The sequence below is a fragment of the Eschrichtius robustus genome, chromosome 7 (genome assembly GCF_028021215.1).
Source record: "Eschrichtius robustus isolate mEscRob2 chromosome 7, mEscRob2.pri, whole genome shotgun sequence".
Lineage (NCBI taxonomy): Eukaryota > Metazoa > Chordata > Mammalia > Artiodactyla > Eschrichtiidae > Eschrichtius > Eschrichtius robustus.
In genome coordinates this window covers 3518281-3533806 of record NC_090830.1, presented here as the reverse complement: position 1 = coordinate 3533806, position 15526 = coordinate 3518281, and the positions used below count along the sequence as shown (strand labels likewise).

Below are 15526 nucleotides of genomic sequence, written 5' to 3'. Positions count from 1 at the left end.
CTGCTAGTCACACGTGGAAATTGAGCACCCGAAATGTGGTTCTGGGGAATGAGGCATAGAAGTTTACATTTAATCTAAATTAAAGTTAGTACTCAGTAGTTAGTGGCTACTGAATTAAGAGAGCCCAGGTGTAGAGGAAACGGGGTTCCCCCTCTCTCCGGGACCAGAGACTAGGTTAAGGGGCTTAGACTCTGGTCAGAAGAGACGTAGTGTTGCTAAAAGGGGTTCTCGCTGAGGGAAGTAAGAGAGACTCTCCAACACAGTGGCTTCAGGGGGCTCACAAGGGAGCCCTTTCCTGAGGAAGGGGTCATAGCCTATGGACTTCGGGGACAGGGTTATCCAGAACAGGTCCTTCAGCTCTGCCTTTTTTTTTTTTAATCTCATCTTTAAAAATTAATTTTTACTGGCATATAGTTGCTTTACAATGTTGTGTTAGTTTCTGCCGTACGGCAAAGTGAATCAGTTACACGTATACATATATCCACTCTTTCTAAAATTTCCTTTCCATCTAGGTCACCACAGAGCACTCAGTAGAGTTCCCTGTGCTATACAGTAGGTTCTCATTAGTTATCTATTTTATACATAATAGTGTATATATGTCAATCCCAATCACCCATTTCATCCCTCCCCCCCCCTTTCCCCCCGGTAACCGTAAGTTTTTTCTCTACGTCTGTGACTCTATTTCTGCTTTGCAAATAAGTTCATCTGTACCATTTTTCTAGATTCCACATATACGTGATTATTATATGATATTTTCTTTTCTCTTTCTGACTTACTTCACTCTGTATGACAATCTCTAGGTCCATCCATGTCTCTGCAAATGGCACTATTTCACTCCTTTATATGCCTGAGTAATAAGCTCTGCCTTTCTGCTCTGAACTCCCTTCATCAATCCCAAAGTTTTTAGAGAAGTCTTGTTGGGCACTATAGCCAAGACTTAGTTGTGCTTTGGGGAATTAAGAGAGAGAGACTTTTTGGTATGGTTGAGCACATGGGGGCCTCAACAAATTAGTAGCATCAGGTCAGTGGCTTACTTGAGCCTGAACCTCCAGGTCTAGCTTACCGGGGAAGTTCTTTAATATTTGCTAGAATGAATTTAACTGAGAAAGGAAATCTCCAGATAATGTTTATCCACGGAGTCGTTTTGCTTATGCATGTGCTGACCCCATGTCGACCTCTTATTTGGGCAGAATGTAAAATCTGACACTTGCATGTTTCCATCAACAGGTTTAGGAGTTCAACTGCCTAAAACCACTGCTCTCACTTTAACAAAAAGAACTTTAGATAAAGTAGCCTTTATCTAAGAACTTTAGATAAAGTAGCCTTTCTTATGACATAATTGAGTTCCAAATGCTGCCGAGCCCCTGCTAAAGCTTTGTTCAAAACAACTGCTATTTGAGAAAGGCAGTCCAGTTGGACATGTTAACTAGTCACAGACCTGTGGCACACATGCCAAGTTCTATCACACGCAATTAGAACATCACACAGCTAAGTACCTGGGCCATAGTGTCTCAGCCTTCCTGGGCAAGGCGCCTTCACAGATGGAGATTTAGGCAGTATGGGGTAGTAGGAATTGAACCTTTTGAAATGTAGCTATTAAAGGTACTGTCAACTATGAAACTGTTCTCTTTTTTCTTTTTTTTCATTAAAGTATAGTTAATTTACAATGTTATGCTAATTTCTGCTATATAGCAAAGTGACTCAGTTATACACATATATACACTCTTTTTTTATATTCTTTTCCATTATGGTTTATCCCAGGAGATTGGATATATAGTTCCCTGTGCTATATGGTAGGACCTTGTTGTTTTTCCATTTTAAATGTAATAGTTTGCATCTGCTAACCCCAAACTCCCAATCCATCCCTCTCCTGCCCCCACTCCCACCTGGCAACCACAAGTCTGTTCTCTATGTCTGTGGAAACTCACCACTCTTAATAGAATGATTCACATGATATAAAAATCACATTTGAATTATTTCACACACACACAAAACTGTCTCTATAGATAACTAAGATTTCCTTTGTCAAAAAGTAAAAACTATATAACCCGTGCTTCCTTTTCTACTATATGTATCAAAGCCCTTAAAGCCTAAATTTATTCTCCATTTGTATTCACTGGTTCTTTCCAGTTGCTTGGTAACATTTACTTTTTCTATTTCATCCTTACATGTCTTACTTTGTATATTTTAATCTGTAAACCTCCTGAAATCCTTTTGGAAACAAATGAGGTATAGCACTCAAACACATAAATCCATAATCCTTTCAGAGATCAAAACAAAAAAGTACTACATACCAAGACCAATAGAAGGATATTTTATTCAATTATCTTCCCCAAATGGGAAGTTAAATAATAATTTACAAGAGAAAGGTTAATGACAAGAGTGCAGATTAAGTTAGGTGGTCCATTATATTGGATGAAAAAACGTCTTAGCCAGCAAAGCATTCATCTATCTTCTTCAATGAAAGGCATTTTGCAGGCATCCAATAATATAATTTGGCCTTTACCTACTCCAGTGCATAAATGCTCCTTACTGGAATGATACTCAGTGGCAGCTCTGGTGTGTCTTAGCTACATTCTCTTCCCCAAGAGAGCTAGGATGATTTGCTAAGAGAGCAAGGGTCACGCATAAATTCAGATGGTGTCAAGGCCATCTCAGCAGACACGATTCAGAGAATGAAGCACGCTGACACTGCGCTGCAGTCTTCAGCAGCTATTCTATTAACTCCCTGAAGTGGACCCTTGAGGCTGAACGGGTCTGGATAATCCGAAAGGAAATATTTAAGATGTCAGACAGGAGATCTTATGCAATACATAAACATGGCAAAATTACAACACAAAAATCAAAATCCACATTATAATAAAAATCTAAGGAAAGGTGTTAATAGAACAAGTAAGTATCCTATAAATCAGTTACCATCACTGCTGCTCGGGGGTATACATTCACCACTGGCTAGGATCTGCTCTCTTGCTGCCTAAATTAGCTAGCACTACAAAGAAGCATAGAAAGCAATCCATTCTATTGTGTTCTCCCTTTACACCGCGTTTGGCTCTGCCTTGTACCTGCACATGCACTACACGCAGGAAATGATTCCAGAAGGGTCATCCCTACTCCTACCCCCAGCTCTGTTCACCAGCAGGTAGCTATTCTTGAGGTCACGCCCTCAGCCCACAAAGAACTACAAGACTGTATCCGCCTTTCTTCAATGATCTGTCTCAGCCAGGAAGCAGAAATCACAGCCCCCCTAAGACAAAGGTTGCTGCTGTCAGTTTTTAACTTGACCTCTAACTTTCTAATCAATACCTCTATCTCAACCCAGTTCCTGAAGCATACGATTTATGGTTATGATTTGCAGCTAGTTCTTAGCAACTGAGGCTTAATGATCCTTCCTTTATTGTTTTGACCAGGCAAAATCTGATTCCGTCTGTGTTCTAGGGCATCTTACTTTCACCTGCTACATCTCTGAGAGAACTCTGACCTAGAAGGACCCCATCAAGTTGGGAAGGGAGAGGTCTCTGTAATACAAAAGGCTAAATGCTGGATTGTTACATAATAAAATTACTGGAGATTTGCAACCTACAGTGGGTTTCTGGAGGCAACTAGCAGTTGCCTCCGATTAAGCTTTTCATGAAGACCAGTTCTGCTCAGACATCCTACTGCAAGCCATCCATCACGTACTACAGAGGGAAGCATGTGTTGTAGGGTGTAAGCAACAGTACAGGCCTCCTAGTAAGTATGATTAAATTCCACTGCAGCATTCAGTTCAGAATGCTGAGGCCTCGTTAATTAGGAATGTCTGGAGAAAATGCTTTTCCAAATCAGCAAAAAGTCTGAATTTTAACATATTTTAAACAAAAGCACAATGTGACTTTTAAATCACATATGGTAATTCAGACAAGGTTAACAACGTAACAACGTGGGTCTGAGGTCTACACTTTTTTTTTTTTAAACATCTTTATTGGAGTATAATTGCTTTACAATGGTGTGTTAGTTTCTGCTTTATAACGAAGTGCATCAGCTATATGTATACATATATCCCCATATCTCCTCCCTCTTGCGTCTCCCTCCCACCCTCCCTATCCCACCCCTCTAGGTGGTCACAAAGCACCGAGCTGATCTCCCTGTGCTATGCAGTTGCTTCCCACTAGCTAGCTATTTTACATTGGGTAGTGTATACATGTGCATACCACCCTCTCACTTCATCCCAGCTTACCCTTTCCCCTCCCTGTGTTCTCAAATCCATTCTCTACGTCTGCGTCTTTATTCCTGTCCTGCCCCTAGGTTCTTCAGAACCTTTTTTTGTGTGTGTGTGTGTTTTTTTATCTTCCATAGAGTCCACTGATCTTTAATCAATAAATTAGCATCATTTGTAATTACCATAGTCATTGTTTTAATGTAAATGGATGCTTTGGAATTGCTTGAAGGAGTCTGAAAATACTGCAATTTGTCCTCTTAAATTGCTTAAACATTACCCCAATCTTCTTATTTTCAGCAGCATCAGGAAATTTCTGAACAATGGCACAAAGGCAAAACTTCAAACACTACCCTGACATGAATTTTCCAAATGTCCTAATTAGAAGATGTGACTTAATGAGGTTTTCTGTGAGTTAGAGATATAAAACCAGAAGAATGCATCTTACAGACACGAGTTTCAGTTTTCACATCGGCGTGCCCCGTTTATACATGACTTAAAGAAGTACTTAACTTTGTCCTTCAAAATGTCACACTAGGCCTCGGGTCTGCCATGCTGCTGAAACCCAAGGATGCTGTTAGTGCAATAAGAACATGGCTCTGGAGTGACATGAGCTGCCTCATTTCAACTGATAAAGGCTTTTTAGCAGGCTGATGACAACAGGATAGGAAATAGCTTTTTTTTTTTTTTTTTTTTTTTTTTTTTGCCACCAATAAACAAAGATTTATTTGGAAATTTCCAAACCTGCCAGAAGTGGCACTTGCCAAGCCCTAGGTCCACTCTCCTTCCCAAGCTCCAAAGGGGAACAACAGTCCTCCCCACCGCTCCCCTGCCCTCCCCCAGCACACACACCCATGCCTCAGGCCTCGCCAGAGAACTAGCGTGCCCTCCCTCTAGGAGGCGTTACCCCTGGGCCCAAGAGCTGGGGTTGCAGCCCTCTGGCCTCTCAGGAGACGATGGCGGCCAGAGCCGCTTGCATAGACTGAGAAAAGAAAATAAGGAAGGAGACACCAAGTAGGGCTCCCTGAAAAACCCCAGCTTACTCCTGTACAAAAAAAAGTGGCTCCTGCATAGAAAAACCTGCTCCACGAATAGTGCAAATACCCAAAGGAAAAAAAAGCAGCAGCAAGGCTGGGCTGGTAGGAATAGCAAAGAACTTTGGTTTGGAAAGGCTAGGAAGAGTGTGAGCTGTGCCCCTCTTCCTCGCCCAGCTTCCCAGAGCCAGCGCTGACACTCGCCCCAAGGGGGTCTGTAAACAAGCAAAGCCAGGGGTCTTTGCGATGTCAAAGCACAGCCCCCAGGTCCTACTTGGGCCTGCCTGCAGGGGGCACAGGAGGCCTCTGCTGTGAATCCAATTAAAGCCGACGTGTAAGTAGTAAGGCTCTGGAGACTAAGCAACGAGGAATCCTCTCACTACACTTATGAGACTAAAGCTGGGGAGCAGAGGGTGACAGGAGACACCCCTCACCCCCTCCTTATCCTTCATGTCTGTGCCCCAGAGGGTGGTCCCCTTCCAGGGCTGGGAAGAAAGGAAGGGGTCCCTGAGCAGTTAGGTCAGGCGGATTCCCGGCACCTGTTCCAGGTCCTGCCTTTGCTGCTGCACCTTGGCAAAGATGTGCCTCCCCACTGCTTCCTGGGCCCAGGGCTGGTGGTAGGAAGCAGCTCGTCTCTCCTCCTCAGGATTCCCAATCACATCAGTGATGACCTTGAGGTCCCGGTGCTGGGAACGGAGCCATTCCTGGATGAAGTCCTGGGGGTCAGTGCTAAAACTGAGCATGAAGTCCCTCTGGGTCTTCAGCTGGTTGATGGACTCAATGGTCTCATGGATCTTGACATCAAGGGAGGCGATCTCCTGCTGATTGGTAGTAGAGGCCAGAAAATTGCTCCTCTGGGCCCTGAGCGGGTCATCCACCTCCACATCAATGTCATAACAGGCTGTCTTCTTCCGGTCGCTAGGGTCCACGCCAATGACATGATGACAATGGGGTCTGGATGCTGCAGCAACCCGGCTAGCTTCATGGGAATCTCAGAGAAACGGAGGCGGCCACAACTGAAGATCTGGCGGAAGTACCGGTTGCAGCTGATGTACTCCCGCTCGTGGCCGTCCTGCAGCTGGTTGTGTCTGACGTAGAGCCACAGGGCCTGCATGATGGCAGCCCTCGTCTGTGTGCGCACCCCCAGCAGCCTCGCCAGTCGGGGGTCCCACTTGTACCGGGGAGGCTCTGATGACCCAGCATGAGCAGGAGGGTGCACTTGACGTTGAGGTCTCCAGGCCGTTTCACCTGGAAGCCATCTGTCTCCTGGGTGGTGGGCATCCGGTGCCACTCCACCAGGGGGTTGTCAGGCCCGTACAGTTCCTTGTCCAGCTCAATGACGAGGCTCTTAAAGACTGAAGAAAACTTCCTCTTCTGTTTCCTAGGATCATCCAGCAGGTTTCCCTCTACTCGGAGTTCCCAGGAAGCCACTTGGTCCCCTGCGGGGTTTCCCCCCGGGGGTCCCTGCGGTTCCTGCACGATCACCTTCTGCCTTGCTGGGACCGAACATATTAGAAATATAGATCCGCAGCTTTCGTTTCTGCGTCAGAGGCTTTTTGATGGTCTCCTGGATCTCCATCCGCTTTCGAGCAATGGTCTGGTCCAGCTTCCGCTCAAAAGCCAAGAGATCCATGTACACCTGAGGCTCTGGGACAAGCTCCCGAATTCGCTGAGGTAGAACTTTATCTGCCACCTTCCTCCTCTTTAACCCCCGGCGCTGGGCAGGCATCAGGGGGGCTGGGCCTGGGGCACAAGCAGGCGTTTTCGGAATGGGTCCATCATGGTGGGTGGCATGCCAGGTCGAAGTGGAGCAGCTGTGCCAAATGGGGAGCCTGCAGGGGGTCCCACCTGCAAGCCAGCCATGGGCATCCGGTTCCCTGGTGACCCGCCAGGCCTCTGGTACTGCGCCGCAGGGCCCCGGGGTCCCCCATGCCTCTAGCCGGCCCGGGCCCCCTGTGCGCCGGTCCGGGCAGCGTGCCGGGTCCCGCTGGCAGAGGCGGAGCTCCCAGGGCCGCGGCCCGACATCGCTCTGTCCCTGGAAATAGCTTTTATATTAGCCCATTCTGAGTTCGTATTAATTTTTATAGAGCTAATGAATTACAAGAAGGAAAAGAAAAATGAGCCCTTAACATCCGCGGAGGGAGGCGGAAGACTGGAGGGGTGAAGAGCTTTGGGGCTGAAATTTGCCCTTTCTCATTTGCTAGCTCTGTGATCTGGACCAGCTATTTCTTATCTCTAAGCCTTGGTTTCCCCTTCTGTAACACAAGGATAAGTAACACTTTTCTTGATATAAGAATAAATGAGATAAAAATGCTCAGCTTGGCATCTGCTTCAAAGATGGTATTACATTTTTTTTTAAATTTTTATTTATTTATTTATTTATGGCTGTGTTGGGTCTTCGTTTCTGTGCGAGGGTTTTCTCCAGTTGTGGCAAGCGGGGGCCACTCTTCATCGCGGTGCACGGGCCTTTCACTATTGCGGTCTCTCTTGTTGCGGAGCACAGGCTCCAGACACGCAGGCTAAGTAGTTGTGGCTCACGGGCTTAGTTGCTCCGCGGCATGTGGGAACTTCCCAGACCAGGGCTCGAACCCGTGTCCCCTGCAGGCAGATTCTCAACCACTGCACCACCAGGGAAGCCCCAAAGATGGTATTACTTTTACTGCTGCCACAACTACTGCTAGTACTAGTATTATGATTGTTCTCTCTATCGGGTCTATTGCCACTTCTCCCCTAACAAGTGAGGTGTTTAGCAAAAATAATACTTCAAATGCTATGTGCAGAATCACAGCGCTGCTGGTGCTGGTGTGTCAGGCACGGCGCTAGGTACTCTGGGTACGCTCACTCCTATTTCTCAGTGACCCAGTGCAGGAGTGCCGATATTATGTTTTTTTATCACCATTTATTATTTAATTTCATAATCCATATTAACGTCATCTTACCAATGAGGAAACTGATGGACACAGAAAGAAAAGTTAAATCCAAAACTGGAACCCAGGGCGTCTGAATCCTGAGTCCCCACATCCAGCCACTTCTCTATTCTGCTTCCTACTTTGTTTCTACTTCTGATGACGCTGTTGCGGACGATCAGGCCTAGAGCTAGACCAGCGTTTACATTCAGGGCCATTTTACTCTGCATGTCTGAGTTGCTGTCTAGGAGTACACACGACACAGTAATTCCTTTCCCTATGATTATGAGCTTACTCAGGTTACAGAATCGTGTTACTCATTCTGAAAGTTTAAGGGAGACAGAAGATAAGAGCAAAAGGTGGCCTCTATTATTTGGCTTCTAAAGTTTGGGCCTTATCCAGACATTCCAACTCATTCCCACCTGGAAGATCAAGACCCTGACTTCTAGAGCACTGTGAAGTGCCAATCCGACCCATTTCTACAGTCTCAGAAATTACAACCTGGGGGACAGTTTGTAGTTTCCAGTCATGATTATTTAAATCACATTTTCTATATGTTCACTTAGATATTTATCACCCACCCCTACTCCCAACCCCGATCTTGGTTTTCTTTTCCTCCTAGGAAATAGGCACACCTGTATGCAAGCAAGAAAACGCGCTAGGATAAGTAGACATCACAGCTTCCACTGACTGGGAGGACCCTTGGAGGTCATCTGTCTCGACCTCCTCCTCATGCTGGGGAAGGAGGGTTAAGAATCGTTTCAAATGCTTGAAGCGCACATCAGATTGCATGCAGCACTCTTACCCGTGCAGTGAAGTCCACGGCTGCCGCTCGGTTTAACAGCAACGTGGCTACGTTGATATTTCCATAGTGAGCAGCTATGTGGAGCGGAGTGAAGCCACTCTGGAAAGAAAACAGAGCAGACGTTCAGCTGATTCCTGCCGGCCCCGTGTCTGACATGTTAATACTATAACCCTGCCCAGATAAAAACGAGGAAGCAAAATATGCTGTGGTCCACATTCCATTCTGTACTAGGTTTCTTTCCGTTAGTGCCCATTGCTCATAGGATTTCAAAGAGATGCCAAACTCACAGGCAGAGGAATAGCCAGGAAGGAGCCAAGGGTGGAGACTGAGCCATTTTAGTAATCCAGGAGCAGAACTACACAGAAGCCAATGTTTCCAAAAGTTAAAATAGGGATGACAAGAAATATCTTGATAGCTCAAAGAAAGTTCGATTAGTACCACTGTTTTATTATTCATAGAACTGTCCATTGAAACTCTGTCAAAATTTAACTTGTTTTATATATTCAATATAGAGTCAAATTAACAAACAGTAAAAGCCAATTTTAATGATGAAAGCAATTTGGGGGGAAGAGGTACTATTACAATTGGTCTTGAATCATGGTGAATGCATTTCATAAAGAAATCGACAAGCTGGTCTCTTTATTAGCAAATGCCTACTCGATAACACATTTTTCTGGATTATTCATACCAAGGTCATTTTACTTCCTTAAAAAAATGCTAAAACATGCAGCGATTCACTTAGTCCCCAAAGATTTAAACCTTATAGGAACTAGATGCATTTCTAAATTGTTAGCAAGCTTCTCAGCCATGCTAGCGATCTGACTGACTCTTGTCAAGGGTGGGTCATATGGGTCCCCTTCTGAGGTAACTTTCATCTTGCTGACACCACTGAGGGTAAGTGTCATGCAGAACTCTAAAGAACCAATCCTAGATGAGTAGAATGACAGGGTTGTCTGCAGCTTTAGGTATAGCTGATAAGTTTCTCAAGTGTCAAAACGCTTCATGTCACGGAACGCTATTGAAACACCCTTAAGTTTCAAGGCTTCCTCATACTTCCTTTCAAACACCAGGTTCAGCTGCAGAAAGCCCTGGTAATCAAACTACTATCTTCTCTGGCACATGCTACTTTGAGGGTGGGGGTATAAAGCAGGTATCTAACCTACAGAAGGCAATGCAAAGAAGAAGGGAAAGAAATGAGGTAGCAGCACTAAGAAATGGGAAAATGATGATGCAGATATAGATCATATGTACACGTATATACATATATATACCTCTGTTGTTCTATTCACCATCATCTAGGTTAACACATTTGGAAGCAAAGAGGAGGAAAAAATGAACGGTTAGTTTGCTGTCGGTGATAATGGATGGCAGAAAGCTCATGACAGCTAAGTGATGAGGATGAAAGCTCTGATGGAAGCACAATAGGCACAGAAAGAAAGCTAGACTGAATGAAGGGCTACACGATGGCCTATTCCAAATGCCACATTTCCTTCACCGAGACTTGAAAGTGTCTAGACAATGGGAGTTGTTGGCTGGGACCCTGGCTGCTGGCATGGCTTCCACAGCTGATCAATACTCAGTGCATTGCCTACCGTCTTAGATAGCAACCAAAGGTTTATTTTGTGCACACTGTGGCTAGCATTTTGTAATTTTTCACCTTGATGTTTGAGCTGACGTGTTAACTACATTAAAAATATATGTTCAAAGGAAGGACACTATTGGGTACGTATCGATTGATTTCTTTTGAGGTGGCCTCCTGTTAGCACACATAGGGCAGCACCCACAGTTCCCTCCCAGCTTTAGATGCCAAGGGCGGGGGACGTGCCTTCAGCTGGATGACTTGGGCGCTTGATTTTATTCCTTTCGGCGCAGTTAAGTGTTTGGCATAAGCTCCAAAGGGAGCCCAGGCATTCTTCACATTTGGGTGCCTAACATAGGATGCTGCACGAGGGGCTCGTTTCCCAGGTCCTCACCTTCGACTCCACATCCGCATTGTTGTCATTCTGCAGCAGCAGGGCGGCAGCTTTCGTGTCATCTTTCCGGGCAGCGATGTGAAGAGCTGGAAGACGCACTTTTCCTTTCGTGTCGTTTTCTAGCAGGAGTGACACTACTTGATCGTGACCTTGTTGCAAAGCTACTGCCAACGGTGTGAAGCCATCCTGCGAATAGATGGATGGGTCAAGGTTGGTCCCTATGGATATTTTCTTCTTAATTAACAAATAAGAAGGTGACTGAGTGACCAAGTGTCAATTTTTTGTTCAGGGTTATTAAAGCTGACATACTCAAGTAGACATATATGTGGAAAGAAATTTAAAACTACACATATACCAAAGCAGGAAATAATTTTAAAATTTGTAATAAGTTTATGGATTTCTTTCTGTGGAAAAAGTGGGTAAATTTCGAAAGTCCTACCTAAAGAAGAAAAAGATGGCAGAATTTCAGTATCCATAAAATAATCTCAGCGAAAACAATTATATCTCGGGTTAAATCCAGGCAAATTTTTCAAAGGAGTTCATTTAAATAAGCTGTAAACATTTCCACTGCTAATTTAAAACTGTTTCATCCAGTACCTTGTTGCCTAGCATATCCTGTCTGCTTCATCACTGTACCTTGTGGCCTAGCGTATATCTGGTGCTCAATTAGTATATGTGAATTAATGAACTATACTCACTGCTGTTTTAAGAAAGATATACATGAAAAGACTCATGGCTTCTCTGACCAATGAAAGAAGGGATCATACAAAATGTGACTAAAGGCAATTCAGACATACACACACATCTATACATTGAGTCTTCCCACTGTATGGCCCTCGGACTTGACAAAGAGAAGACAGCTACAGATTTCACTGTGGTTAATTAATTTGTGGATGATCTGCTGACTGTAGAACAGATAGCACAGAGCAGAACATCCCAGGACTGGCTCCCAAATTTTAATTCTGCAATGCTTTCATTATCACACACTCAAAAGAACATTTCAAAATTATTTTTACTAGACAACTGGCAAGTAAGTTACTTATTATTTTATTCGGGTCATGATATTTTATATCTGTAGTCCCTGTGGCACAAATCAAGGGCTGCTCTAATGGAAGAGTGCTTATAAGGCAGAAAGAAAAAACAGAGTTACTTGCATACTCATGTCTTGTGGGTTTTCCTAAAAGACCACTTTCACCATTGTATTCCTTGCTGGAAAACACCTACCACTCCTACCACTTATTTGGCTGAATGCAAATCAGCACACTTATATTCAAGGATGTGTAAAATATTGGCCCCAAGCGCCTAAGTGACAGTATTGCCCAGGCCCTTCTCGTATAAATCTTGTATAAATCTCCATTCTCCTTACTAACTGTGGACGTGCGGACTATCTCCACCCTGGCATCTGAACTCAGGCTATTTGCTGCACCCTGAAATGTCCTCCTCCTTGTTCTGCATACACGAATTCTATCTATGCTCCAAGCCTCAAGATCTGGCTGAAGTTCCACTTGCTCCTTTCAACTTTTCCAAGAAGACCCAAATGAGGAAGAGGATGAGCATTAGTGCAACCAACCAGAAGGACATTCCCTGCAACCACATGTAAGACAACAGAGAAAGGCTGGATACAACCTGGACGTCATCAAAATGATATCACAGGTTACACTTAGGGACATAAAGTTTAGAGTGTAATTTAATGTTATGGGAAAAGGAATCTACATAACCATGTAAATATATGATCTCATTTTCATTAAGATAAATGTGTGCATTGTGAACATGGACAAAAAATCTGGATGAATAAACAGAATGTTATCTCTAGGGAAAATTAACCATGGCTTTTTCTTCTTTTTGCTTTTTTTTTGTACTTTCTCATTTAATACATTACTTTTGAAAAAAAAAGAGAAAAATACATTTAAAAAAATGGAATGGTGAAAGGAAAATTGTGTATTAAGAGTTAACGTTGCACCTCACTTTTAAAACCTGAGCAAAACCTAAGGGGTAAAAATGACAGCTCACTTCTGTTCTGCAGCAACATGAAATGGCTCCATTTCCACTGATAGGAAGTTTTCAATCCACAGGGCCTATACGTAAAGGAAACTACCTTGCACCAGAAAATCAACTGCGGCTGAGACACTAGCACTGACAAGAATGTGCTTCCTGCACAAACCAATTAAAGACACAAAGCACCAGCCCTAAGGTGTTAACAGCTAAAATTAGCAGCTCTAGATTTTGTTTCCAAACCAAGTTTAAACGGTTTGGTTTGCTCTGTACAGTTATTCTTAAGAGAAAAATACAAGCCGAAAGGAAATGTGATAGGAGCTCCTTGAGAAACTTCACTGCCTTGTGGAGTGTCTGGCACATAGTAGGTGCTTAATAATTACTTGTGCCATGTAAGTGAACAAATACATTTACCTCATGCTTCAAAATTTTGATTAGCGAAAGAAGGAAGATAGACGTGGAAAAGAAGGAAGATATAAACGCAAAAGACATAAATGCAGTACACAGTAACACAGGAAAGGTTTCAAAAAGCACAACCATGCCAAAGACTTGATACATATATACAAGGTACGTATGGAAGAAAAAACGTATTGACGGAACTTGGCAATATCACATCATATAATAAATTAAAAATCCTATTAAAATTTTTCCTTCTAAGGAATCCTTTCATTGCCCACTACTGTTCGTTCTGTAAATACAGACTTCTGTATAAATGATACCAGTATTATTGCAAATCGTAGTTAGAACATTGTGTGAATGAAACATCTTATTTCTTGCTGTTCTTTTTAGTCTCTAGTGCTAATAATCCAAAGGAAGAGATAAAAATTCAGTCAAAGCTTCAAATAGCTCCAGATAATCAAATAGATGCTGTTTATATAGTGACGTACTAGCACCCTCATGAAGACATGGATGTGATTTGTTCTTAGAACATTCATTCATTTATTTTTTAAAGCTACCCAAAAAACCCCCCCAAAAACCTTTTGAAATTAATATAAAGGAGTAAAAAAAAATCTATCTGCATTATCTATCTATCTACCTATCTACATATCTATCTACATATCTATCACCTATATATCTATCTACATATCTATCATCTACATATCTATCTATCTACCGACCTATCTGTCTACATATCTATCTATCTATCTACATATCTATCTACCTACCTATCTACATATCTATCTATCTACATATCTATCATCTACATATCTGTCTACCTATCTACCTAGATATCTATCTACATATCATCTACATATCTATCTACATTATCTATCTATCTATCTATCTATCTATCTATCTATCTACCCACCTACCTACCTACCTACCTATCTTCTTGCTAAAAGACTGAATTAGTTGTTTGAGGATCTCATATAATATTTCTTTTTACTTGGTTGTAATGCCTCTTTTGGGGCCTTGAAAGCTTAAAAAAAATTGGAGAACTCAGTGAGTTACTGATAATTAGCTGACAAGTTAACTCTAATCTATTAGCAGTTAATTGGGCTTATATTCGCTTCTAAAGAAGAGACACTTGATGCTCTGTCCATTGCAGCCTGAAAAAGAATACTACCTGTCCCTCACAGATGAAAACAGTACTACGGAATTGCTGTCATCAGGACATTCATATTATTTCGTTTTTCCATCCAAAAATGTGAATGGGTTTTCTCTTCTACAACAACCGCTGCTGCCCATTCTCCCTGCAAAGCATGATGAGACCTGCGTTTCGTCGTACTTCAGGGACTCACTCAGGCTACCTCCTCCCAGTGTGAGGATGGAACCTGCTCGACGTCTACAAATGTTGGTTCCTTTGTTATTTCTTACCAAGCTCTAAGGATATTATTGTTTAAAAATACATTCTCAAGATAAAAATCACCAAGAGAACTGAAGGGTATGAAGTGAAAAGTAAGGCTCCCTCCTAATTTTCAGAATAAACCATTGGTAACAATACTCTATGGACATTTTCCTGTGTCAGTACATAGAGTCTTGTCTCCTTGTTAATAGTGCAGAATAGCATTTTACTGTCTAAGTAGAGCAGTATTTATCCAATGACTTCCCCATTTGTCCCTCCTAGTTTTTAAAAAATTGTTATTACTAATCATATTGTTGAGCTTCTTATATAATAACTAGTTTTTTTGCATTATCTTCTAATATATGTGACAGAAATTCTTTGAAGTGGAATTGCTATGTAAAAAGGTGTATAAATACTAATTTTGATAGTTACTGCTTCTGCAAAAGTGTTGCAACCAATTGTCAACTTCACCAATACGGTAGTTAAGTTCCAATTTTTTCTACCCCTTGAATTTCTTCCTCATCCCATGCGCAAAAGACTAGATCTCATTCTTTATCTGATTAATAAATTAATATTTCTTTGACTATGAGGGAGGGTGAGGTATTTTCATACATTTATGGTCATTTGTATTTCTTTTTGTGTGAACTGCCTCTTCATTTACTTAGTGGTTTCCCCTGAAGGCAGAATCTCAAAAACTGGGTGAGGTTATATGCAGTCCCTGTATTGCCATCCTTCTTGTGCCATTCAGGAAATACTTCAGAATGAAAGTCAGAGGAGTGGTATTATGAAAGGGATAACCCTATATCTGTTCTAATTCGTTATTTTGTTAAAAATAAAG

The 15526-nt window shown here is 42.6% G+C and overlaps 1 protein-coding gene and 1 pseudogene across 3 annotated transcripts in view; both read right to left on the bottom strand.

Annotated features, from left to right (window-relative positions):
* Positions 1-15526, bottom strand: part of ANK3 (ankyrin 3) — a 686366-nt gene that overhangs the window by 209970 nt on the left and 460870 nt on the right. For all 3 annotated transcript variants that reach the window (XM_068547493.1, XM_068547494.1, XM_068547492.1), the window contains 2 exons: positions 10911-11096; positions 8938-9036 (listed from right to left, as the gene is read on the bottom strand). In XM_068547493.1, coding sequence (XP_068403594.1) covers positions 8938-9036; positions 10911-11096 — 285 coding nt within the window. The remainder of the gene's footprint in view (positions 1-8937; positions 9037-10910; positions 11097-15526) is intronic.
* LOC137767578 (SWI/SNF-related matrix-associated actin-dependent regulator of chromatin subfamily D member 2-like) lies at positions 5742-7027 on the bottom strand (annotated as a pseudogene).